A 25,139-nucleotide genomic window follows, 5' to 3' on the forward strand; every position below is an offset into this window, starting at 1 on the left:
TGAAGAATAAGAAATTATTGGCCCTAGAGGGATATAAAAAAATATTCGGATGGCATGCATACCTATGGTACGACAAAGTAAAAGTGAACTCTATGTTCCTACATCATTACATACGGAAAAGCCTATATGCAACCTGGAAGAAGTATAGAGACTTCCTACAAGAAGGAACCCCCATGTGGGTAGTTCCGTATGAAGTAATAGATCCGAGAGCTGTCTATACTGAGCAACAGTGTTTAACATATAAGGAGATAACCCAAATAGAATCTTTCAAACTTAAAATAAAGACACAGGACGAGTTATCACCCAACTATGATTGGTTCCAGTATAGGCAGATCAGTGATCTCTACAACTCGGACTGTGCAAAGGGAGGCATAAGAACAGAGAATTCGGAACTAGAGCAGACACTTTTAAAAGAGGATAAGAAGGAAATTTCCAAGGTATACCAAGTACTGTTGAAATGGTATACTGAAGATGAAATAGTTAAAGTACAAATGGTGAAGTGGGCCATAAACTTTAATAAAGAAATAACAATGGAGGCATGGGAACACTTGTGGAAAAACACAATGAAGATTACAACGTGTACTAATATTAAAGAGAACATTTACAAAATGATCTATCGTTGGTACATGACACCAAAGAAGATTGCGCTAGGGAATCTGAACACTTCTAATAAATGCTGGAAATGTAAAAAACATGAGGGCTCTCTGTATCATATGTGGTGGACGTGTGAGGTAGCCAGGCAGTACTGGGGAGAAATAATAAAAGTAATAAGTGAGATTCTACAATTTCAAATTAATAAGAACCCAGAACTCCTGCTACTGAACCTGGGAATGGAGAACATTCCAGCCCAATGTAGAACACTGTTATTTTACATGACAGCAGCGGCCAGACTTTTGTATGCGCAAAAATGGAAAATACAAGAAGTGCCAACTATTGAGGATTGGACTTACAAATTGCTGTATATGGCCGAAATGGACAAAATGACAAGAAAACTGAGAAATCTGGACCCAGGACAGTTCAACACAGACTGGGAGAAGCTGAAGCAATATGTGTTGAAGAAATGGGAGGTGGGAAGAGAACTGTGGCAGTTTGAGAACTACTGAAATATGACAAAATGTAGAGGGGGGTGACATTACCGGAGGGTAGAGAGAGAAATGTAAATGTCTAAGCAGCTATTTTGTTAGAGTGTTATATATAGAAAAATATATAGAAAATGGATAGAAAATAATTATAAGGACCGAATAATTAACATTGTTTCTGGTATAAACGTGTAACATGTTAAACTGAATGAGCCTACCTGAAGAAATATATGGATCAAATTGATTGATAACCTTTGAGGATAGTTTTACAAAGTAATATACGGAATATAAGTTAAATTGGTTGACTTATATAAATGTATGGGTTATATGGTATATGGTTTATAGAAATATTTGAAACCAGGAAACTATGAAATTATGTTAAAAAGCGACAAACTGTTTGTTTAATATGGAAGAAGGGACTCCAAGATAAGGTATAGAGTAATAAAAAATAGTTAAAGAATTATTGCTTAGATCAAAGGGAAAGTATATGTTTGTTAGATAGATGAATTTAAAATGAGTAAGAGAAAAGGGACAAAGGGTTGGAAAACTGTTGGAAGTCAAAAGAAAAGGGGGGAAAGGGAGGGGGTTAGAAATTGGGAAATGGGAATTGATTGTAATGTGAAGTTATATTATTCTAATTCCAATAAAAATTTTATTAAAAAAAAAAAAGCCTGATCCTTGGGCACATTACTAAAAGGAAAAATTTAAGTTATTCTGGAATTTATTTCCTGGTGGCAGCAATCTACCAAGAGGGGAAGAATAAAAAGCTTAAAGGCAAAATCTACCCAAGAGAAAGAAAGGGTCATAACACTGTCCATTGGCTCTGCTGCTGCTTTCCCCTTGTGCACCTGTCAGGGGAGTGGTGCAGCCATTGGCTGGTGCTGGTGGGGTTGTCAGGGGAATGGTGGGTGGGTGCTATTAGCAGCAGCTGTGCCTCACCTTGCCAAGCTTGGGCACTGGCATAGCTCTCCCGCTCAAGTCCATAGGGAGTGGCGAAGCAGCACAGCTTTTACATTGATGCACAGGCACAGGCGCCGGGCCATCCTTTAGGATTGGGCTGCCCAAATCCTCTACCAATTGACTTGGATGCTGTCCAGTTGGTTGTATTACAAACATTGTGAGTAATGTAGCTATAGAAGATGAATGAGTACATGCATGTTGCTTCCACCAGGTGCAGTCTTTTATGGGATATTTTAACCTCCATTTAAAAAAAATTAAGAGTTTTAAAATCTCAGAAAAGCTTTTTAAGGATGCTGAAAATAAAATGTTTTCACTTAGAGTGAGAAAAACTAAACACAGATTTTTAGAAGTTACCATTCACTAGAAGATAAAGGTGTTTTTTTCCCTTTGGCTATTGTAAATATGGAATATTCCCTATTAATGGTGGTGGTGGTGGAGAGTGCCCTCAAGTCATAGTTGACTTATGGTGACCCCCCCCTGGTGGGTTTTTCAAGGCAAGAGACTAATAGAGGTGGTTTGCCATTGCCTGCCTCTGCAACTCTGGTCTTCGTTGGAGGTCTCCCATCCAACTACTAACCAAGGCCAACCCTGCTTAGCTTCTGAGATCTGATGAGATCAGTCTTACCAGGGCTGTCCAGGGCTGGGCCCGCCTATTAATAGATGCACAACAAAATGATTTCAAAAATAATCAGGTTCAAGGTCCATCAGTATTTTAGAAGATCAAACATAAAACCTGTATTAGTATTGCTTTCAGTTGGGTACTTGCGGTGGTACTTTACTGTTAGCAGAAAAGCCGTGGTAGTTTTGCTGTGAAAGAAAATACTTAGCTTCAGATACAAATAAGGAAGAAAAGCAATTTTTAGGGTCTCTTTTTCAGTATTTCAGTGGGAAGGACTGATACTTCTTGGTCTGCAGGGCAGCCAGCAGATTCTTCAAAAACCCCAAGTCTGAGACTCTTTTCTTGTTTTCCCTTCTGGCACCTGAGGATGGACCAGAATTGTAATCTATGAGTAAAAATTTAGTTAATGAAAAATAAAACTTCTAAGTTCTGTATATGGGAATATGATTACTTTTTTTAAAAAAGCTACTTGTGTAGAGTTATGAGAATAATAAACTAAGCCAATCATCACTGTATTGCTTTAAAAGGCTTAGCTGTGTAATGCATTTCAGATTAGGCTACGATGTTTGTACAACCAGAATTTGTTAACAGAGCATAGGTGCTGTGTTCATTAAAGCAATATAAAGCTCCTAAAAGAATTTACTGCCCAGTTCTGATGCATTATGCTTGTATCCTGAAATTCTTCTCTCCCCACATCTTGTGTCTTGCAGGTGTTCCTTTCCCTAAGAACTTCCAGCAGGTCTGTACAAAGATCCTCACACGCCTCTTCAGAGTCTTTGTGCATGTCTACATCCACCATTTTGACAGCATTATCAGTATGGGTGCTGAAGCTCACGTCAACACCTGCTACAAGCACTTTTATTACTTCATCAGCGAATTTAGTTTGATCGACCAAAGGGAATTGGAGCCACTGGTAAGAATGTAAATCCTGTTATGTGTTCCCCACGTTCAGGAAGCGAGAAGTTCCAGGGGCAGCACTACTAGGCCTGGTTTTCTTTGGGTGAGGGAATATTGCAGACTTAGAGTAGCTTTGTAATATTTACTTTGTGAACAAATGTGTGAGCAAAATATATTGGAAGCAGACATAAATTCCTTCAGCAAGCAGCAAATCCCCAGATGAAGTCCCAAGGGGCTTCAACACTAGCGCCAAAATGCCTGTCTAAATTCAAACAACTTTTTTGGCTATTTTTTCTGCCCCTTCATCTCACCTGCATCAGTGTCATCTTATTCAGGATCTGAGAAGATTCCTGTCTTGACTATAATTGACGGCTAAATTGCTGCTTCATATAGATCATGTGGTTTCTGCCTCATGTGAGAGTTTTTCTTAGAGGGAACCCCATAAGGAGTCATATTGGACAGACAAACTGTTGCTGTAGGCAGCAAGTACAGAAAAGTCCCACCACTCTTTATATCTGCTTTTTTTATTTTGATACAGAGTCAGTGGGAAGAATGTCTGCTGCACCCTCACTCTCATGGCTTTGATATAATTGAGCAATGTCACTGATCACTGTGGTGAACTTTTAAGCAGATCATATTCCCAGTAGATTTCAAGCTCCTGGTTTCAGTTCAGGATTGGCAACTTATTGACTTTGGAATCCTCTCTCAAGCTGTTGTACCTATCTTGGTTTGAACTCTAAGCAGGAGTGATGCATTTTTTAAAATTTGATGATTACCTATGCAGCCTAATCATCTTGTACATTTATTCAGAAAGCCCCCTTATATGCTGCAGCAATTGAATTGCATCTACAGCATTTCAGCTTCTGGCCTGCCGTTTTGCCCATTTTAAATTAAAGTTAAGCTCTCTAAATTTTCAGTGCTGATATAATTGTCTGTCAGAAGTTCACAGATCCAGACAGCAGGATAGGCATAGAGCAGTTCGTGTTGATCCCCAACTGACTGGGCCTGTCTCCTCCACGTTTACCTTTCCCTTGATTGGGGTACTACCCCACTCCTCCCATGAGGTGTCAGAGACACTGATAGAGTTTTTCCACACTTTTTGTTTAATACTAGTTCTCATTTTCAAAGAGAAATATCTGTATTGTCCCAGACAGTTGCCCTCTGTGACACTCCGTATCACTTGGCTTGAGTCTGTGAAACTGTTACAGTTATACCATATTGGACATACCTGTTTTTCAGAGTTGCTAGTATTAGCTATCACCAGGGCCTTGTTTTGCCCCTCTCAGCATATACCAGTGAATTCTGGTATCTTCAGGTACCTGTAGGGTTGTCAGGTCTTGTGAGTGCTCCCAGCAGGCATGATGATGTCACTTCCAGAAGTGATGTTATTGCACCTAGCGGTGGGCATGCTTCTGCACTTCACAGGGGGCTATTTGGGCTCCTTTGAAACCTGGGAGCATGCCCACCACCAGGCGCAACGACGTCACTTGAGGAAGTGACATCGTCACACCTAGCTGAATTACTCCCACTGTGTGCTCACCCAGGAGTTTTTTTGTCTCTTCAACCTGTTCCCTGGGCCTTTCCCCCCACCGGCCAGGTGAGTGGTGGTGGGGGCGGGCAGAGGCTGGGAGTGGGGGATTCCCTCCCCCAGGGGGATTGGCAGCCCTAGATACCTGTTATGCAATGGTATTAGGAAGGACACCCCTTATCATAGTTATGCATACACACGATTCTATGAGTCTCCCTTATGTATGGGCCACAGCCTTGTGTAACTTGGTGGCATATAATATTAGCTCCTGATACATCAGGATCCTTCAGGCCTCTCACCATGGATTTAGCAAATCAGCAGCTGCTTATCATCTTGCATGCTTTGATTCAATTAAATCAGTGTCAACAAAGTATATCTTGTTACTATGGCATCTCATTCCATTTTGCCATCTTTGAGGTTACTTCAGCTAAATCTCCTGAAAGCACTGAAATAATCACTCAAAATGAGAACAAAAGTCCAGCAATCCATGCTTCCCCAACAAACCACAGTATCCTGTGGAGTTAAATACAGCTGAGGTTGTCTGAAAAGAGAGGGTCTTCTATTGAAAAAATCCACTTGGAAAAGATGCATCACTGAGCAAAAGTCTTCTCATTATTAAGTGATATGTTTCAATTGTTTATGACTACTTGCGATTGGATTCCTTAAGGAATGTCAACAACATGCTCTGTCAATGTCATCTCAGAAAAAGTTTCAGCTTATGATGGCAAAGTACTCAGACAGAGTCTGAAATCCGTTTGATTCAACTTGACAGGCCTCACTCCAAGTACTTTAGGCTGCTTATAGCAAGACTCCTCAAGATAACAGGGCCATATTAACAGAATATATCCTTGACTTTTGAAATAAAAGTTAGAAATTCTGGAAGTGGGGAAGATAATCTTCAGATGGGATTTTGTTTATGTGGATTACTTTATCTCCAACCACCAGGTCATGTTACCCATTTTGGCTTCTGTTGACTCTTTAACAAATGCATCACTGAAAATTCTTTGACAGTAAGGACTACTATTTTTTCTGTTTTCTGCATTACGGGACTGTGTTCTGGTTAGTGCTGGGGGAGACATCTAATTACTACCCGTTTTCATATTCTTAGAGAATATGGCCATTTAATGCTGCTTTCTTGTCTCAGTAGCTTTTGGCACTTCCTAAAACTTGTTTGTACCAAACACCATTTAACTCAGTTCTGTGACACATCACAGATTCTATCTTAAGACTAGATTTTACAGATGGAGGCTTTTCCATTGTACCCTGAACCTTCATCTCCCTGAACACACTTTTTTGTCCTAAACATCTTGCCTGCTGAAGAGTTCTGCTGAACTCAAAAGCTTCTAATCTGTTTTGTGATGTTTAATCCAAATAAAAAAAGTATTTTGTTTTAAGAATTTTTCTCTGGACCAGTGCGGTTACTTACAGACTTTAGCTTTAGCTTCCATTATATCACATTAAGAGTAAACTTTTCTTAACAAACAAACATCCACATACATTCTGGAGTGTTGTAGTTATATGGTGTAGTAGTAGTAGTAGTTTATTTTTCACGGTCAATGACCAGCAATTAACAAAGACTCCAATAAAAGGTACCACAGAAGGGAATAAAACATCAATAAAATCATTGGCAGTTATATGGAGAAATGTACTATATGGTCGTTGGACATTAACTGACTTCAAGACATTTGAGGATGTTGATGTGAATGGCTGTTCTTCACTTTGGCATCACATGATGTGAGAATGTTTTTGACCCCACATTGCAAATATGGCTAGCAAATATCTTTTTAGAATCTTGAACCAAACTTTCAAATAATGTATTAATAGTAAAGTAAATGAATTCAAATCAAGACATGGGAATCTGCATCAATGAAATAACTAATATACTGAGCAGGTCTTACACATCACTGAAATGCATAGTTTTCGTGGTGCCAATCTGTTGCTTTTGCTGTAGAACGTTGGCATTTTTTTCTCTTTCACATGCTCTCAGTATCACTGAAAAAAATAGTGGGAGATAAATGCTTGGGAAAACATTTTTTGCAGTTTGTTGTTAGCTTTTTAATGTGTGGATGGATAGACAGAGGGGAGAATAACAGAAGCACTGTAAAGATGGAACTCCCACTCCTTTCCTCAAGCACATAGAATTCTGTGAGTTTGCTTCTGCAGGAACCTTAACAACTTTGATGAAAATGATCAAGATTTTTTAAAAAGAACAGTAAGGCAACTGGCTAGAATGGGACTAATTCAAATTAAGTATATTGATGATCATAGACACTGACTCATTCTGCTTCCTATAAAGTTTAACCCTTTGCCTAGCAGCCTAAAGTTCAACTTTTTGTCAAAAGAACTAATGCTTGGAGGCTACAAGGTCTTCCACACTGAACATCTGGAAGCTTTGTTATGGCAAGCTAGTATTACTGTCATTGAAGACCAGGTCAGCCTAAGTCAGGGATATGATCAGTTTTTGTCCTCATCACAACCATCCAACTGCAGAACTTGTTCCCATAAGAATTAATGGTATCTATACCTATTCACTTACATGGCAAAAATTCCAGAGGCACACTTAGTAGCACCACTGGGTGGAGGGAAACCTGTTTCCTGCCCCTGTTGATGTTACTGATCCTGGCCATTGAAAATGAAGCCTGCTGTTTTCTACATAGCCCTACCTTTCATCAGCAGAGCCATACCCCTGGCTTCTGTTTCCTGTTCATGCTAGAGCATCATGAAACGTTAGGCACTGTCTTTGGTATAGATAGATGTAGCAGCCTAATCACATGCAACCATAATAAATTCATTTTGGTGTTTCCACTACTTTGGGCTTCTTTAGACTTGTCCATATGGTCATTATCTTAATAAGCTTAATTCTTCAAATTTCCTTCTCCACTGAATGTCATGAATGCATGATCATCCCATAAGGTAAATGGTTATATGAACTGAATTTCGGAAGCCCTTGTTTATGTGTAAAAACTATTTCCTTGGAAATTTCCTTTCTTGTTTGCTTGTGGACTTCATTGCCAAGATGAAAGTTGGATAGGCTGATAGTTTATATATATGTGCCTTTTTGTACTTGTGTGAGAAGAAAATATCGAGGATGTGGAAATTGGATTTTAGTCACAACACAACCCTTTATGTATTTCAGCTTCTCTTGATCCTTGTGTTTATCACCAAGGCAACCCTGCAAGAAGCTGTGAAGCTCTGTCTTGTTTTGCTGCCCATGTCTCACTTCAGCAACTTTTTTTTTAAAAAAACCTAAACCTTCAGGCTTTTCTAAGCTGAATCCATTTAGAAGTGCAGTAAAGCTTCCCTTGAAATATTTTGTTTCAGGTTTTTAAATAAAATGAACAGAAGTTTATTGTATATCAATTGATTGGATTTTTTTTTAGTGATAAGTTTATTCATGGTTTGGGGTCATGTCCTTAAATTGTTATAAATTGATAAATGGAATGAAAGCAAGCATTCATCTGCTATAAATGGTTTTAATTTAATTAGAATGGAAGATGATACAAGTATCATCTCAGTGACAAAACAACAGTTGCTCATTTTTGAAACCAGGTGGATAGGTTGTGTTTAAAGCTTAGAATGAGTATCCCTGGCTGGAATTTCTTTATTTCACCTGCTTTATAACGTTTCTTCATGTCTCTCTAACTCAAAGGAGCAAACACAGGCAAAGTATTTGACAATCTTTGCAGGTCATATTACTCTATGAGGTAACCATAATTTCCCCAGTAATTTCAATACAGATTGGAAATCAAATCCTACATGTGTATCAGTTTACTACTGATTAGGAACCTCCATGTATAAGCTTTACTCAGTGGTCATTTATTTACTTCATTTATATGGAGCCTTTCTTCTACCATACAGTCTAAAACAGCATAGTTAGGATTAGAGAGGGTCACGACCTGGAAAAAAAATAAACTATGCCGTTTGTGGTTCGTCGCATTTCATGAATCATGAACTTTCACAAACCTGCTCAGGTTTGCGAATCTGTTCATTTGGTTCATGAAAATGTCACTTCCGGGCCAGCAGAAGGTCACTTCTGGGCCAGAAGAAGGTCTTCAGGAAGTCCATCCCCTGGTGCCTAGGAAACTGATTGATCGGCGCCAGGCTGTCTGCAGTGACGAACCAAAAAATGAACCAAACGAACCAGCCTAAAGTTCATGGCGGTTCGTCAGAAATGGGCTATGACGAACCACTGGTTCACAAACCACAAACTGGTCTGGTTTGTCATGAACTTTGGTTCATATTTCAGTTCATGCCCATCTCTAGTTAGGATACCCAAGACGTCTTCCATGCAAATACTGACCAACCCCAGACTTCAGTAAGTTTGCTGTACCCCATGCCTTCACATTATAGCTTGGGTCTGGTATCATACCACGCTTTGTGACCTAGAAGTCTTTTGAGATTAAGGCTGTTACTAATTCATATTCATAATTTTTCTTCATATTCTGGGCTCTCTGTCCAAACTAAGTACAAAGGCCATTGCGGGCATGGATTGTTCATATTTTGGGGAAAGGTAGAGTCATTAGCCAATCAGTTGGTTCAATTTCAATTTGTTTGAGGGAAGAACAGGGATGTGAAGGCAGTGAAGTTTAACAGCAGTGTATTGTTTCCAAAAAACACTACTCCAAAACCTAGACTAAAAAAATCAAGTAATACAGTATACTGCTTGAAGCCTTGATTGAAAAATTGTATATACATTTAATAATACAAATTTTTGTCATTCTCAGAGTGAAAACTTAAATTACTTCGTAGGGTAATAAGGGGATGTACCAACCATTAGGCATAAGTAAGCTGTTTTCCACTTTTGTATTCAGCAGTTGAAATAGTTAAAGTAGTGTGTTTAGTTATCTAGGACTATAGTACAGTAACAAAGTTCTTAGATACAGTACTCATTTTGCCTCATTGATACAGTCATCAAGGTAAATGTGATGATGCTACCAAAGATTCAAGATGCCTTGCACACAAAGTTGAATCAGATGCATACAAATTATGTTAACTCAAACTTCATATCAAATTCCCTTTTTTCTTGCAGAAAGAAATGACAGAGAAAATTTGCCATTAAAATTTGATCAGCTCTGAAGAATCATTGTTTGTACAGTTCTGATGATGGACTACAATTTGATCGACTGGACTGCTGCCAGGGATTTAATAAGTTTCCTGATCTAGGGTTAATCCCTGAATTATTGAAAAAAAAAGCAAACTGTTGTCTCCAGTAGCTTTCTCTCCCTGTGATATAATGGTTCTAGTTTTCTCTGTCTTTGGATTCATCCCCCTAAGGTCTGCCTCTTGAAAGTAACATGGTTTTTTAAAAAAAAGGTCTTAAGATAAGTGATGGGAATATTTCAAACAAAAGAATCCTTCCAACTTCTTTGAAGCCCAATCTGTCAAAGAACTACAAGAAACCCAACTATGCATTGTATGGAAGAATGGTTGAATGACTCCGCACAACTTCAGGAAAGACAACAGCTGCTGAATATTTCTATGTTACCAGAAATAATTTCATCTTGCGGGACAGAGGTACTAGGAAGAGACAAGATTGTTGGAAATACCTGATTTCTTTCCAGTACTACTACAGAAATCATAGAACTGGGAAGAAACCAAGAATTAAGTCTGGTTTGTCAATCACCCTGGCAAGGCAAGGCTTTCTACAATAGCCATATGCAAATAAACCCCTTCAATTCAATGTGCCCAAACCAAAAAGTAAATGCACCAGCAGGAGGAAAAGTAGCTGAAGGTTACTTAAGTAAGTGAGCCAACCCATGTGCTACAGGGGAAGCATAAATTCTGCAAATCATAAGCTTAGGAAGGCAATCAGCACAGTAAAACAACCAAAAAATTCTTAACAGAATGTAAATATAGAGTATGAATCAATCAGATCTTGTGTTTCAATAAAATTAAGTAACAAGCCTCTAAAGCTACATTGTAAGTAGGACATGTGAGGTTCTTTGCTCTGAGTCAGATCAGTGGTCCATCTAGCCCAGTACTGTCTAGCCTTGCGGGTAGCAACTCCCCAGGCTTTCAAGCAAAGGCACATTTCTAACCTACCTAGCTAAGAACCTTTTATTCCAAGTGTGGGGCCTCTCACTGAGCCATGACCCTTCCCCATAGTTCTCAGTAAATATTTTCCCACTAGCTGATAATTCCTGCTTTTTTTAAAGGAATAGATGCAGTTATTTCCATACCCTTTTGGGGAGGGGAGTGATCTGAGCCACATATATGGATAAATTTTACTAGTTTAATTGGTAAAGGTCTTGTACTTTATATATCAATATTTGTATCTTGTGTTGTCGTGCTTTTTTCTTCCTACAAAGTTTTGATATTAAAATTGCAGAGTTTAACTGACAGTACTTCTGATATAGAAAACTTGTGTTGATATAGCAAGATTGAGTCCAGTAACTCCTTAAAGACCATCAAGATGTCCAGGGTATAAGCTTTTGAGAGTCAAAGCTCCCTTCATCAGCTATGAAGGGAGTTTTGACTCTTGAAAGCTTACACCCTGGAAATCTTTAAGGTGCGTGCTACTGGACTTGAATCTTGCTCGTTTACTGCAGACCAACACAGCTACCCACCTGAAATTTGTGTTGATAATACATTCTCTGTAGGCAAATGAGTAAAGGGGAAAAAAAAACATTGAGGTAAAATGGTAGGAGGGCACAATATTTTTTTTGCCAAAGAAAACAAAAGTAAAACAGGGTTACTAATCATTTGTAGTTCTTTGGCATTTTTTGCTGGCTTGCCAGCAGTATTGTATCACCAAAAGAGAACTCGCTAATTTCTTTTTCTTATCTGACTATCAATCTCAGTATTTCAATGTGGAAATGTGACCACGTACTTAGGATTTATTCATATGCAGAGCCACAGTCAGGGGTGAAGTCACTACATGAGTACTCTGCCATACCCAGAACATGGATTCACCATTCCTAAGCCTTTTAATTATGTTTAAAGATTGATAGCATCTTGTTAGAATTAGAATTTTTTAAAAAAATTAACAATCAGTGACAGGTATTGAATTATTGCAGTACCACATGTGTTTCCTGTGGTTCCCCCAACCAGCAGAGTGGGGGGGGGGCACACAGAAAAGCCTTATTCCACAAGCAACACTGTTCTCAGAATTCATCTCACACTTTGTTTTTCAATAGTGCATAATTCATCACATCTTAGAAGAAGCATTCCATCCTGCATGAGAGAAGGGGGAATACCTCTTCTAAGATGAGTGTTACAGGTGTTTTAAAGTGTATAATTATGGGTACACTTTTATTTACATAAAAGGTGTATTTATGTATTCAAGACATTTCTATACCCCTAATTTCTAAGATAATTGGTTCAACTAATCAGCTAACTGCTGAAGACTTAATTTTCCAGATTTCCTCATCAGTTTCAATTCAGTGAAACTGACCTAAAGTTACTTTCTTGGTTTTACAATTAATAGACCAATGGTTGCCTTGTGTATTAAAAAGAAGCACAGTCCAAGGCAGAGTGATTCACATACTCACTTTTCATGTTCTGTGTAATGTGCATTCCTCACAATGAACTGTGCTTGCATGTGGACCACACATATTTAGCAGCAGAAAAAGTGATTTCCTGCTTTACCCATTATACAGAAATGCAAAGAAGATTCTACAGGTCATGATGCTTCCAAGCAGCTTTTGTCCTGTGTCATTCTACATCTCATCTCTAATGCCGGATTTTAAGAATAATGTTCACACAAACTCCCATTGGGGGAAAGCTACTTACATACAATATCTCTCTGTGGGAAAGAGATCTGTAACTATCTTTTGAAAGGGGTGGGGGCTTAATTTGTTCTTAAGAAAAATAAAATTCTGTCTCTGAAATGTTTCGGCATTTGCTAACTTCACCAGGAAATAGAAAGACGTGCTTTCTACTGCTTGGGATATTTTTAAAAAGCTTCCTTCATTGACAATACAATCCTAAGTAGACTTACTCCAGTCTAAGGCCATTCATTTCAATGGGCTTAGACTGTAGTAAGTCTGCATTGGATTGCACTATAAACTATTGATTAGTTCTGTTCCTGCCAATTACCAAGCTGGGTAAATAGGTAGACAAAAGGAAAAGGAGAGCTAATTGAATTAGCACAGAAGGTGTCCCAAGATAAACAGCTTCTGTCTTGCAAAAGGATATTCTGAAGCAAATCCCTGGATTTGACTGTTAAATCTTCTGCACTGTAGTGTTACTTCTATCATATAGCTGCCTTGTATTCTTTCTCAGGCTGAAGTACCATCTTAGTTGTTAAACACATTTTTAAAAGGCTTTAGGCTGGCTTTAGGGTGGGGTTCAAGAAATGATCATTTTCTCTTCAAATTTGGTTGTTCAATGGACATAGTATCAAGACCACCATCTTGTAGTTCATATGCATTGCCAAATACTAACAGCTGTAAGAGAATAACTAGTGATGCTTATTTTGTGTTGTCCACAATGCTGGTTTGGAGAGTGAACTCTATGGTATTATACCCTCCTGAGGCCTTTCCTGTCCCCAAACCCCACCCTACCAGGCCCTGCCCCCAAATCAGTAGAGTTCCCAGCTCAGAGTTTGCAAACCTTGACAGTGACCATTCACGTGTGCGTAAAAATAAATCCAGGTTTTATTTAAATGACAATAATCATTTCACAACCATGGGACTATTTATTCTTTAAATGTATACTTTTTATTGTTTTCTATATAAAAATCCCATTTGCAATACTTTTAAAGTCCACATTATAACAGTAAAATATACATTAAATCATCATCAGTGTACTGATCTTTAAGTTAATGAGAATGCAACTGTACACAGGGGATTCTATACACATATTATATACTCAGATAAAGGTAGACACTTTCAAATCCTCTTGATTTCAGCATGAGAAAGTTAAATACATTATTAATTCTGCCACTGAAATGAATGACATTTAAAAGTGCTTAACTTGAATCCCGGATCAGAACCCAAAAATTTGAAGTACTACATACCACTATAAATATTTGGGTGGACTGCACAGAACTGCTGGTACACAGCCCAGTATTCAAAATAGCAGCAGCATATTTAGAATAACAGCACTGATTGTCTAAACTAAAATATGTTCCCCTAACAATGAAAGATCATACCAATGTGAATTTATGAAAATAATGCAAAAAATCATGAAAAGGAACTAGTTTATATCTTTCAGAAATAGCAAAAACAAATTGGGAGACTCACAAGGACTTGTGGGGTAGATCTTATTCTCCTCTGCTAGCCCTTACCTCCCCCAGTCCCTGCTGCATGGCTTCTCCCAGCTTTTTTCCCCTTCTCCATTGCACGCACATCTCTCCCATCCCATCTCCCTCGTCCTCCCCAATGCATGCTTTCCCACTTACTTTTCCTGTTGCACACACCCCTCACCCTTGTGTTGCATCTGAACTGCCACCACCACACTCTACCTCCCAAATGGTTCATCTACCTCTCTACCCTTGTAGTGGCAGTTGGGGTTGCCTATCAAAGTCTCCAAATGGCAACTGTGATCTCACTACATAGTGCTGCAAGACATTGGGTATTCTCTTTATGCTGAGTCTCTTTCTGGGACTCTGCCAGGATCTATAGGAAAACATTCTCTATCTGTGTCTGGCCCCATTAGGCAGATTTTTAAAATCCATATGCTGGAGGCCAGATTCAGAATTGTATCCCCATATTTCTGCAGACTTTTCTCTCTGGTGCTGCATCCACATGGAGCTTTTTCTCTGCTTTGGTTTTCAAATGTTGGGGGAAGGGGTGTGTTTGTTTTTTAACATACATACCATGGCATCCTATGATCTTCCACTTTCCATGATTTTCCTGTCCTCCTCTCTCAAACCTGGTTTGGTGTGAACTTTCTGGAAAGAACACAGTCCAAGTACATAAGCAAACTGCCTGGACAGAAAGATGCACATTTTTCAAGGTCCCACCCACATCAATGCCATTTTTCTTCCCAGAGGATTTTAAAGACACCAGTATGATTTCCTTTTAGTGTTCTTGTAACTTTAGCATTTTCATTTAGATTTTATCTCATCATGTGCCACAGCTCTGTAAACAGATGCAAAACAAAACATATTACAAAACAAACTGAACACAAGCAATACCTAAAATGCCGATCAACCAATTCACACTTTTTTAATACTGAGCACCAAAAAGTACCTAGGTTTAAATACCCAAATACATGCATAGTGCAGTCAGTTATGAACTGAGCATGCATGTTTAAATGGTTGAATTTCACCACAACAAACACAGACGCACTGATAAAGTTCCCTCTTGCCCGTAACTAGTGCAGGGAAACACTGGTCATTTACATACTTAAACACCAATTGGAACTGATAGTGTTGCATATAAGTTGTTTCATCATTTAAATTTTGGTATTTTGGATAAAATTACTTAGATTTGGATGAAATCATTGGGGTCTGAGCACAGACAACAGGTTGCAACACTGTAGCCAAACATACAGGACGAGGTGGACTCCTAGATCTTCAGCAAACAGTTCAAGAACCTCAAATGGGCTGAAGAGCATTACCAGCTGATGTATTGTCTCAGTGACACTGAGAGATCTCTGTCTTTTGGTGCTACACCTCTGAAGATGCCAGCCACAGCTGCTGGCGAAACGTCAGGAACTACAATGCCAAGACCACGGCAATACAGCCCAGAAAACCCACAACAACCATCATTACCAGCTGGTTTGCAATACAGCTGTCAGTTTCTTTTGCAGCCTTTTGGAAGGACCTAGTGCTGGTTCACGTGTGTAAAGCACAAAGGTGCCACATGTCTTGCATCTCTTTGTATACATGCTGAGCAGAACAGCAGGATGGTAAAGCAAAGTCATTCAGCAGTGAAGAGAATTCTATCATGGTTCTGGCCTATGGCTAGTTCTTCTCTATGGAAAATCTTCTGTCCCCAGTTCTCTTGGTTTATTGCTCCTTGTTCTGCCCCTGACGTTGGTGAGGTCATAACTCTGCCTCTTTGGCACTTCTGATCACAGGCTCACAACTCAGTGAGTCCCAGGTCCAAAAAGGATGAAGATCACTGTCCTAGATTTCTTGAATCATGTTCTGAACAAAAAGCATGTTATTTACTGGATAAATAAAAAGTGTGTGTTAACATCAGTCAATTTGGAAAACATTCTCAGTGCCATTCATGACTCATTTAACTTATAGGCCTTATAGTATAAAAGGCACATGTTTAAGATCATCCCCCCTCCGATTAATGAAACAGAAATGCATACACTGTTCTCACAAAAATACATTCTAGTCACATTTTTTGTAATTCGTGTGAATTGTTGTGATTTCTGTGCAGTCCCACACAGGAACTGCTCATGTGCAGGCCAGCTGCAGACTTTCCAAAGCTCCTAGAAGTACTAGACACTCATCTCTCCTTTTCATGCACTCCCCACCATTGCATGTATAAAAGGGTGGGTGAGCAGTTCCCTCATTTCTTTTGTCACTGCTGAAGAAAGACGTTCCTTCTCCTATCTTTGGTTACAGCACGCCTTTGGTTACAGCACGCAAACTGCTGCCTTCAGTTCAATTGCATTGAAGGCACTTTTTACGAAATGCTCCCGCTGTGGGATGAAGATGGCCCAATCCAATGGCCATGATAAGTACCTAATGTGCTTAGGTGAGCCACATGACATCATAAGATGTATCATGTAAAAGCAGGCCACGAAAGGGTATCATGGTTTAAAGCTGCATTATGGGAATCAGCTGTCAAAGATTCCATCCCATTGGATCCAGCAGCCACTGACAAGGAACCAGAGAGCCCTGAAAACCCTTCCTCTGTTTCACCAAGGGCCCTAGTGCCTAAGACTGGTTCTAAAAATGTTTCTGTTCCATCAAAGTTGTCCTTAGTTCCAACCAGGACTTGGAATCACCTGCAAAGAAAGCACAAATGAGGACAAAACATGTTGAGAAGCTCATTCATCAGCTGCAGGAAAAAAAAGACTTCTTTCTCCTTGGCTCTGGCTGTCCCATTGGATCCAACTGCAGTTCCAAGAGCACCATCTCCTACTCCAAGGTGTCAGTCGGCATCACCACCCTCTCTATCTGAAGGTGAGATCCCTCAACTCGTAGAGACAGTGACAGCCATATCCCCTCTGTCTCTCTTTCTGGTTCCCACCTCGAGTATTCAGAGGGTATGCACCCTCATAGATACCATTTTCAGTTCCAGTATTCACCAAGCACCTTGCCCTACCACCACTACTATGTATATGGGTGTGAAATATCTCTGTATGTTTATTCACATCACCATTACCTTTATCAAGAGGAAGATCCTTATATATCTCTTGACTAGGATCTGAGACACAAATCAAGGTCTGCAACAGTTCCATCTGCAGCATCCAAGACTGTTGCTGACCATGATTTGCCCTTAGAGCCATCAGGTCACTCTGACAATGATGCCAACATCAGTTCCAATATAGCTTCCAAACTATCACCTCCTGATGTGCTCACCAAGGAATCTGCTGTCTCACTCAGTGAAAATCTCTGCATGTATACAAAACTGATGGTGAGAATGGCAAGGTCACTGGAGATAGGAGTCATCTCTTTATTGGATCTGGTGTTCAGAGTTCTGCATTCTGAAGCTGTGGGTCTGTGGCACTTTCTATCACGCAGGGCATGCTTGAGGTGACCAAAGATGTCTGGGCTAGACCAGCTTTGATGCTGACTACAACAAAAAAACTTGATAATACGTACAGAAAACAGCAGAAAACTTGACATCCTAGGTCATAAAGTATATGTTTCATTAGCTTTGGCTTTCTGCATAGGCTACTATGAAACCATTATGGGCCAATATCAGCTTTTCCTTTAGGAAAAAATGGGTCCTTATAGGAAGCTTATTCTAGAGGAAAAGAAAAAGCCGGCTAAGATCTTACAAGGGGAAGTGGTAAAGCCTGCTAAACAGCAAATAAACACAGCCAGACAAATTTGTACATCTAGAGCTATAGCCTCCATCATAATAACCAGATAGCAGTCATAGCTCAGAACCACAGCTCTTGCCCCTCAACACAAGATGAGTGTAGAGGACTTACCTTTTGAAGGTTCTGATTTCCTCCACAACGGATGAGGAATGAAAAAAGATTAAAGGAGACAGGGTGACCACCAGGTCACTGGGCATAACCCCTCTGTGACAGACTGGACTGGCTCCAGTTCTACCTCTCCTGAAAGACAGCCAATAGGAGTGGGTGGAATGCTGGGCCAATTAGAGTGAAAGCCAAACTACAAGAAATGAATTACATGAGGAGGAGCACATGAAGAGAGTCGCAGTGTTAGCCGGGAAGCTGAGTTTTAAAAGAGATCGGAAGGCTTTGTCAATTTCCCCTCTCTACAGAGCCAGGGAGATCCCAGCTCAGAGGGTTTGTTAATTTCCTCTTTGCCTCCTAAAGGCTCTGTCAGTTTCACATTTTCTTCTAAAAGGGGAAGAGGAAATTAACAAACCTTCTGAGTAGCAATCTCCCTGGCTCTGTAGAGAGGAAATTGCCAGAGCCTTCCGATCTCTTTTAAAACTCAGCTGTTTGAGATTAGTTTGTTTATTGGTTTAAAAGCCATTCATTCCTATATTCCAGCTTGTAAATAAAGTTTATTTTTGTTTTGTTTAACCTTGGCTGGCTTGAAATCGTACAGCATACAGTACCCAATAGCATAGCATATAGTCCCTGTTCCAACAAATCATCCTCTGAGCTATTATTTATGACACAACTCTATTATCTGGGTATAAAGCCCTCCTGAATAATTCAGACCTCAGCATGCTCAAACTCACAGTTTGGCTTGTATCACCTCTCAACTAACCTCTCTGGTGCAAAGGATTCTCTTAGAAGCAAGGAGGCCCTTCCACAAGGAAATTGTACCTTGCAAATGGACCAGATTTTCAGTTTGAGCTCTTAATGCTAAGTCTGACCCTTATAACTCCTTTATTAGAGTCCATCTGGTGACCATTTCCACCTGTCATGACCTCATGGGAGGTCTCTTGACCAACCAGAGGCAAACAATAGAGGTTTGGCTAATCTGTATCCTCCAGCCTCCACACCCACTCCCCAATGGAGCCTTTTGCTAGTCCTTTCAACTCTCATGTACAGAGCTTTCAAACCAAAACGACTTTTTAGTAGCCATTACATCTGCCAAGAGCGTGAGTGAACTGCAAGCCCTTATATCTGACCCTCCATTTCTAACAATATTTCCGGCCCAGCCTACCTTTTCTGTGGAAGGTGATTTCTGCTTTCCACCTTAACCAGGACATTATATTGCAAGTGTTTTTCCCATCTCCTGAGGACAGGGTAAGACTTCTCCACACCCTGGACATTATGAGTGACTTTTAAAAAATTTAAACAGAAAAGGTTTTTTCTGCAGAGATCTAAATCTATTTATAGCCTTCAGAGGAGCCAAAAAAGGTCAGAAACTCTCCCCTAAAACCATTTCAAAGTGGATTGTATGGCTCATCAAGACTTGGCTCATCAAGACTTGTTACGCTCAGTCTAACCAGCCTTGTCCACCATTTTATAGGTGTGCCAGTGGAAGAAGCACGCAAAAAGGATGGGTGAGCATCTTGCGTTTCTAGGAGATCTGGAACATCTGGTGCTGCCCTGTGCATAGCAGTTCCCATGTGCGCCTGTATAGAAGACCACTCTATTACAGGTAAACACAACCTTATTTTCCACACCGCCGCAATAGCCAAAAAGTGTAGGAATGCTTCCATACAACCTTGTTTCATGCCCTGTGGAGAGATTTTGGATGGCAGAAGTCATAATACAGAGCTATAAATCAGTTACATCTATATTTATCTCATTTTGATGCACAAACAATCCACAGTGCAGCACAGACAGCACAAACAATTCCAGGAATAAAAGATTCCAACCCATTTTCCTTCTCTGTCCTCATTTTTCAGCACATTGAGAGACTGATGCTTGTAATGCATTCCATTTCTACCTCCTATATTGGTGTCTGTATACTTTATTAATCCCCCCACCCACACAGGCTGCACAGACTGGTATTGCTGTCTTTGGATCCAAGTTTGTGACTCAGCTGAATTTGTATTGCCCTTGACAACTCTAGATGAAGCCCTACTTTCTCTGACTTTGTTGCTCCAGCAGCGCATAGCTATTCATCTGTTCAATTAACAAGGTGGATCTTGAATCACAGAGTCAATTCATACTATATAGAGTCTTCATGGCCACCATGAGGAATTTGGATCACATGTGTGCTGGGAGTTCTGTGCTTCCTAGGCATACGTGGGCCTCATTCAGATTGGGACCACTGCATACATGGAGAGAGTGCTTCATCTTTCCTCACAGCAAAGTGGCCCTGGGGGGGCTGTTATTTGCTCAGTCAGTTGGGAAACTTGTATGTAATGAGGGCCACATGAAGTTTCCCAATAGAGCAAATAGTGGCTCTACTGGGCCATTGCAGGTTGGGAAAATGGCACAGGGGAGAAGGATGAAGCTTCTTCTCCACATGTACCAGAGTACCAATCCAAACTGAGCCTACCTATGCCTGGGAATCATGCAATTCCCAGTGCACCTGTGACCCAAAGTTCTCATGGTGACTGCAAGGACTTTGTATAATGTGAATTGGATCAGCAGGCATCAGCAGGAATTGTTGGAACATTTCCTGCCATTGGTAGGCACCTGGCACACCTATGCCCTAACACTCACCCCAAACTCTGTGAGTTAACCATAGAAGCAAGGTAAGTATGCAGTCTCCCACTGGTTGCCAGCTCCAAGTTGGGAAATTCCAGAAGATTTGGGGGTGGAGCCTGGAGATGGCCGGTTTGGGGATGGGAAGGACCTCAGCCATAGAATCCATCTTTCAAAGCAGCCATTTTCTCCAGGGGAGTATCTCTGTAGTCTGGATATCAGTTGTAATCTGGGAGAACTGCAGGCCCTACCAGGAGACTGACAACACTGCTTGGAGTGGCAATAATGCAAAAGAAACAAATCCAGAAGTTGCACTCTAGCATCATCTGTGACATCTCAGGGGCCACTGCAGGGTATCATTCAGCTCACTTAAAGGGTATCCTTTATCTCACCTGGACAAAGCTGCCATTGAATGTAATAACAACAACAACAACAGTGTGCTTATATACCACTCTTCTAGACAGATTAGTGCCTCACTCAGAGCAGTGAACAAAGTCAGTGTTATTACTATCTCCACAACATAGCTGGGGAATTGGGATTGAGAGTGGCTTTCCCAAGGCCACCTACTGAGTTCATGGCAAAAATGAAATTCAAAACAGCAAAGTACTGATTCCCAGACCAATCACTTAACCACTATGTGGAAGCAGCTCTCATATAATGTAGTGATGGCCATGAGCATAGATGGCTTTAAAAGAGGGTTAGACAGATTCATGGTCCAGCAATGGCAACTAACCACAGAGACTGAAGAAAAACTTCATATTCAGATGCAGTAAATCTCTGAATACCAATGCTAGAAGGCAGGATCAGGGGACTTTATTCTGTTTGTTGGCCTTCCATAGCAACTGGTTGGCTGCTGTATGAAACAGGTTGCTGCACTGGATCATTGGTCTGATACAGCAAGACTCTTCTTAAATTCCTATGTTATGTGCACTTCTGGATTCCTGATATGTAATCATTTAGGGCAACAAAATATCTTCAGTTAGACTAGATGGCATCTAGCTACCAGCAATTCCATTTGGGGAGTGAGAAAATTTTAAACTGGAAGTGACAAGTGATGCTTCAGCACTCCCAAAGACTCTACAATAAAACCACAGGGTTTTTTTGCAAAATGCTAGACTGTCCCCAGTGACATGCTGATGTCACCTCTAGGTGCACAGGGAGTGATGTCAGTGTGCCATTGGCAAAGTTGTGATGATAGCAAATCCCCCCCCCTCAAGAAGGTCAGTCTTCTGCTAGTTGCAGGGGGCACCTGGCAGCCCTACATCCATCCCTCACAACCCCAAGAAAATGGAGGTTCTGAATAGCATAATAAGTTGGGTTGCTGAGCCAGTTTGGTATAGTGGTTAAGAGAACGGGACTCTAATCTGGAGAGCCGGGTTTGATTCCCCACTCCTCCACTTGAAGCCAGCTGGGTGACCTTGGGCTAGTCATGGCTCTCTGGAGCTCTCTCAGCCCCACCCACCTCACAGGGTGTTTTGTTGTGAGGATAATAATGACATACAGTGGGCATTAAGTTGTCGAATGTTGTTGTTGTTGTTATTATATTCTGTGTGCTGCTTTTCCTACATCTGTATAAAATTAGGTATTTCCCACCTGAATGAATTATGGAAGCAATTGTAAGGACACTTTCCTGAGAGTAAGCCTCAATGAATAACATGGGTCTTATTTTTGAGGAAACCTGCTTATGATTGTTCTGCTTCAAATATTGGTTTAGTGTGTATAGTAAAAATGTTTAAATTCTAAGTAACAAAAACAGAACAAGAAAAATAACATCAGATTTCCTGAGATTGCTTGGCAGCCTCGTTGTTTTATTATACATCATTTTTTTTTAAAGAGTAAGACAGTTTAAAAAACTACTAGAAAAATCCATTAGCAGACTGCATCAAGTAAAGTGGTGTGGGAAATTAGTTATTTTATGGGGCACAACAGATAGTACAATATGAAGGCATTGTAATTGGTTTTGTTTTGTTTGCTTCACTGAAAATTAATATAATGATTTCTTGGAAGCAGAATTCCTGTTCTATAAAATATTTATTGAAACAGAATAAAGTTATACAGAGAAGCTCCAATTTTCTCTCTGTTCAGAAGGAACTAGGCAGAGATTTACTGTCTATCCTTGGAAAGTGATAACATATAATTGCACTCTTATAGTGCACGGCTGTAGTGTGAAATTCTTGCCAGGCCGGTATTACTATTAGGCAACTTGCCTTTACAGGTGAAGCCAAAAGGAGGCTTATGGCTGTAGCAGGTTTATCAAAGCATGTATTTTTTTAAGCCACAAACACCTCCTCATCAAGTGTGTGAAGTGAAATTTCAGCTCACAGGAAGATACATTCAACAGAGAAAAACAAACATTGTAGGTTAGAAGGCCACAAAATGGAAAAATAGAGTAGTATATAGCATAGCAAAACTCAAAAGGATATAGGACATATGAAAGAATCCTAGTTCTGGTTTACCAATTCCACTTTTCAAAAACAGGATGGAATGAAAGATATGCTTGTGCTCTGGGGAAAGACAGAACAAACTGCAGAAAAAAGCATGACTAGTGCGACTGGAGTGTTCATCAAGACTCTGTCTATCCTATCTTTATCCTGCCTTTTCTCAAGCACTATGTGGATCTTCCCTCCTCCATTTCATCCTCAAAGGAACCTATGAGGAAGATTTAGGCTAAGAGAGAGCGACGGGTCACCCAGTGAGCTTCATTATACTAACAGGCAACAACTTTTCTCTTTCTTAACACACACAGCATATGACCAAGTCTGCTCAGACTATTCAGACCATTACAAATGGAGATGGGCACGAACCTAAATACGACCCAAAAAACCCCATGAACCAGGCTGGTTCGGGGTTTGTGAACCAGGGTTTGTGGAAGCACCTTTTCATGGAAATTCCATGAATTGTATACTGGTTCATTGGGTCATATTTACAGGGAAACTGCCATTTAAACTGCCCCTTTATGGGACTCGCAAGGGCAGGTTTAAACTGCCCAAACCCCAGCCCCCACCCCACACTTATCTTCCTCTGTGGTGTGGCTTCCTTCCTATTCTCCCAGGAGGGGCGGGAAGGCTGTTTTCGGCCTCTTCCACCACCCTGGGGGCACGCAGGGTGGCGGGGGCCAAAAACGGCCTCCTTGCTCCTCAAATGGCTGCCGAACGGCCTTCCCGTCCCTTCCGGGAGGAAAGACACTGTGCTGCAGGGGAAGGTAAGTGTGGGGCTGGGGCTGGAGGGGTAGGGGGTTTGGGCAGTTTAAAGGATAGGACTATAAGAAATTAAGTTGTATGAAAAGGAAATAACGGGAGGGTTTGCAGGGGAGGAGATGGTGGGCAAAGTTTGCTGCATCACTAGGTCACTTTTGGGGGAAAGTCAGGAGGCTGGCAATTAATCCAGTTTGGATTAATGGAGATCTGACGTGGTCCAGAGAGCTGGGCTATCAAGAGCTGTTTTGGCAAGCGAGGTGCTTAGATCACCTGCTGCCACCCCTCTACAGGCAGAAGAGGGGCAAGAACGCTATGTGACCCTGAGAGTGAGTGATCTCGGTGGCGGGGGGGTTTCTGAATAAAGGATTTCCCCCACCACTTTGAGGTCCCCTCGGAGAAGGGTGAGCTAAAATCTCTGCAGTGCTCTTTTGAGTCATTTATTTGGCATAAGATCTTCAGAAACCAAGCTTCAGTAACAGATTTGACTAACTTAAAACAGAAGAAACCCAAAGAGACAAACGGAAGGTAAAGATCATTATCTTATTTTTGGACTGGATTTTAGAAGAGAGACCTAATTTAAAGAGAATACAGTGGACTGAGCTAATAGAAGAAGTAAGGAGTTAAGCATTTTGAGCAAAAAACCCTGAAACTGAAAAGTTTAAAAGTGTTAAAGAAGAGAAAGTAATTTTTGTTTATGCATACCTGCGGTTTTGGTGGAGATAATCGGCAAGGAAAAGGGGAGGGAGACTGAGAAGAGCAGGAACAAATATCGCGAGAGAACAAAGAGCTTTAAGAACAGCAAGTGACCCTGCCTAGAGAGGCTCAACGAAAGCAGGAAAAAGGAAGAAAGGGAACAGAGAAGCCCTGGAAGCAAAATAAAGGAAAGCATCTCGAGACAAGCTATGAAAGGTCAGAAGGAAGCAGAAGCACGCCATTTTAAGTAAGGGAAAAACAGAAGGCTGTACCATAGAAAAACTGCGCCCGACATCTTTGTTGAGGTCAAATCAAAACGGACTTTAAAACGAAGTATAAAAGCAATTTGGACTAAAGAAAATAAAGAGGGAACATAAAAACGGAGCTCAGGAAGAGAGCAGATACCTGGGGTGGTGGGAAAGCTAGCCCAGGCGTGATGAAAAAAGTGGACAAAGAGTGGTAGGCAGCCATAGAAATGGCAATTGAAACATTGGGGGAAAAAAGTTTTAGATGGCAATAAAGAACTGGGCCAAACTATACAGAAAATGCAAGAAAGT

The 25,139-nt window shown here is 40.5% G+C and overlaps 1 protein-coding gene across 1 annotated transcript in view; it reads left to right on the top strand.

Annotated features, from left to right (window-relative positions):
- Positions 1-11,427, top strand: part of MOB3C (MOB kinase activator 3C) — a 51,852-nt gene extending 40,425 nt beyond the window's left edge. Inside the window, exons 3-4 of the mRNA XM_054979630.1 lie at positions 3,369-3,571; positions 10,113-11,427. Coding sequence (XP_054835605.1) covers positions 3,369-3,571; positions 10,113-10,142 — 233 coding nt within the window. The 3' untranslated portion in view covers positions 10,143-11,427. The remainder of the gene's footprint in view (positions 1-3,368; positions 3,572-10,112) is intronic.
- The last annotated feature ends 13,712 nt before the right edge of the window (positions 11,428-25,139 follow it).

The sequence above is a fragment of the Eublepharis macularius genome, chromosome 5 (assembly GCF_028583425.1).
Source record: "Eublepharis macularius isolate TG4126 chromosome 5, MPM_Emac_v1.0, whole genome shotgun sequence".
NCBI classification, from domain to species: Eukaryota; Metazoa; Chordata; class Lepidosauria; order Squamata; family Eublepharidae; genus Eublepharis; species Eublepharis macularius.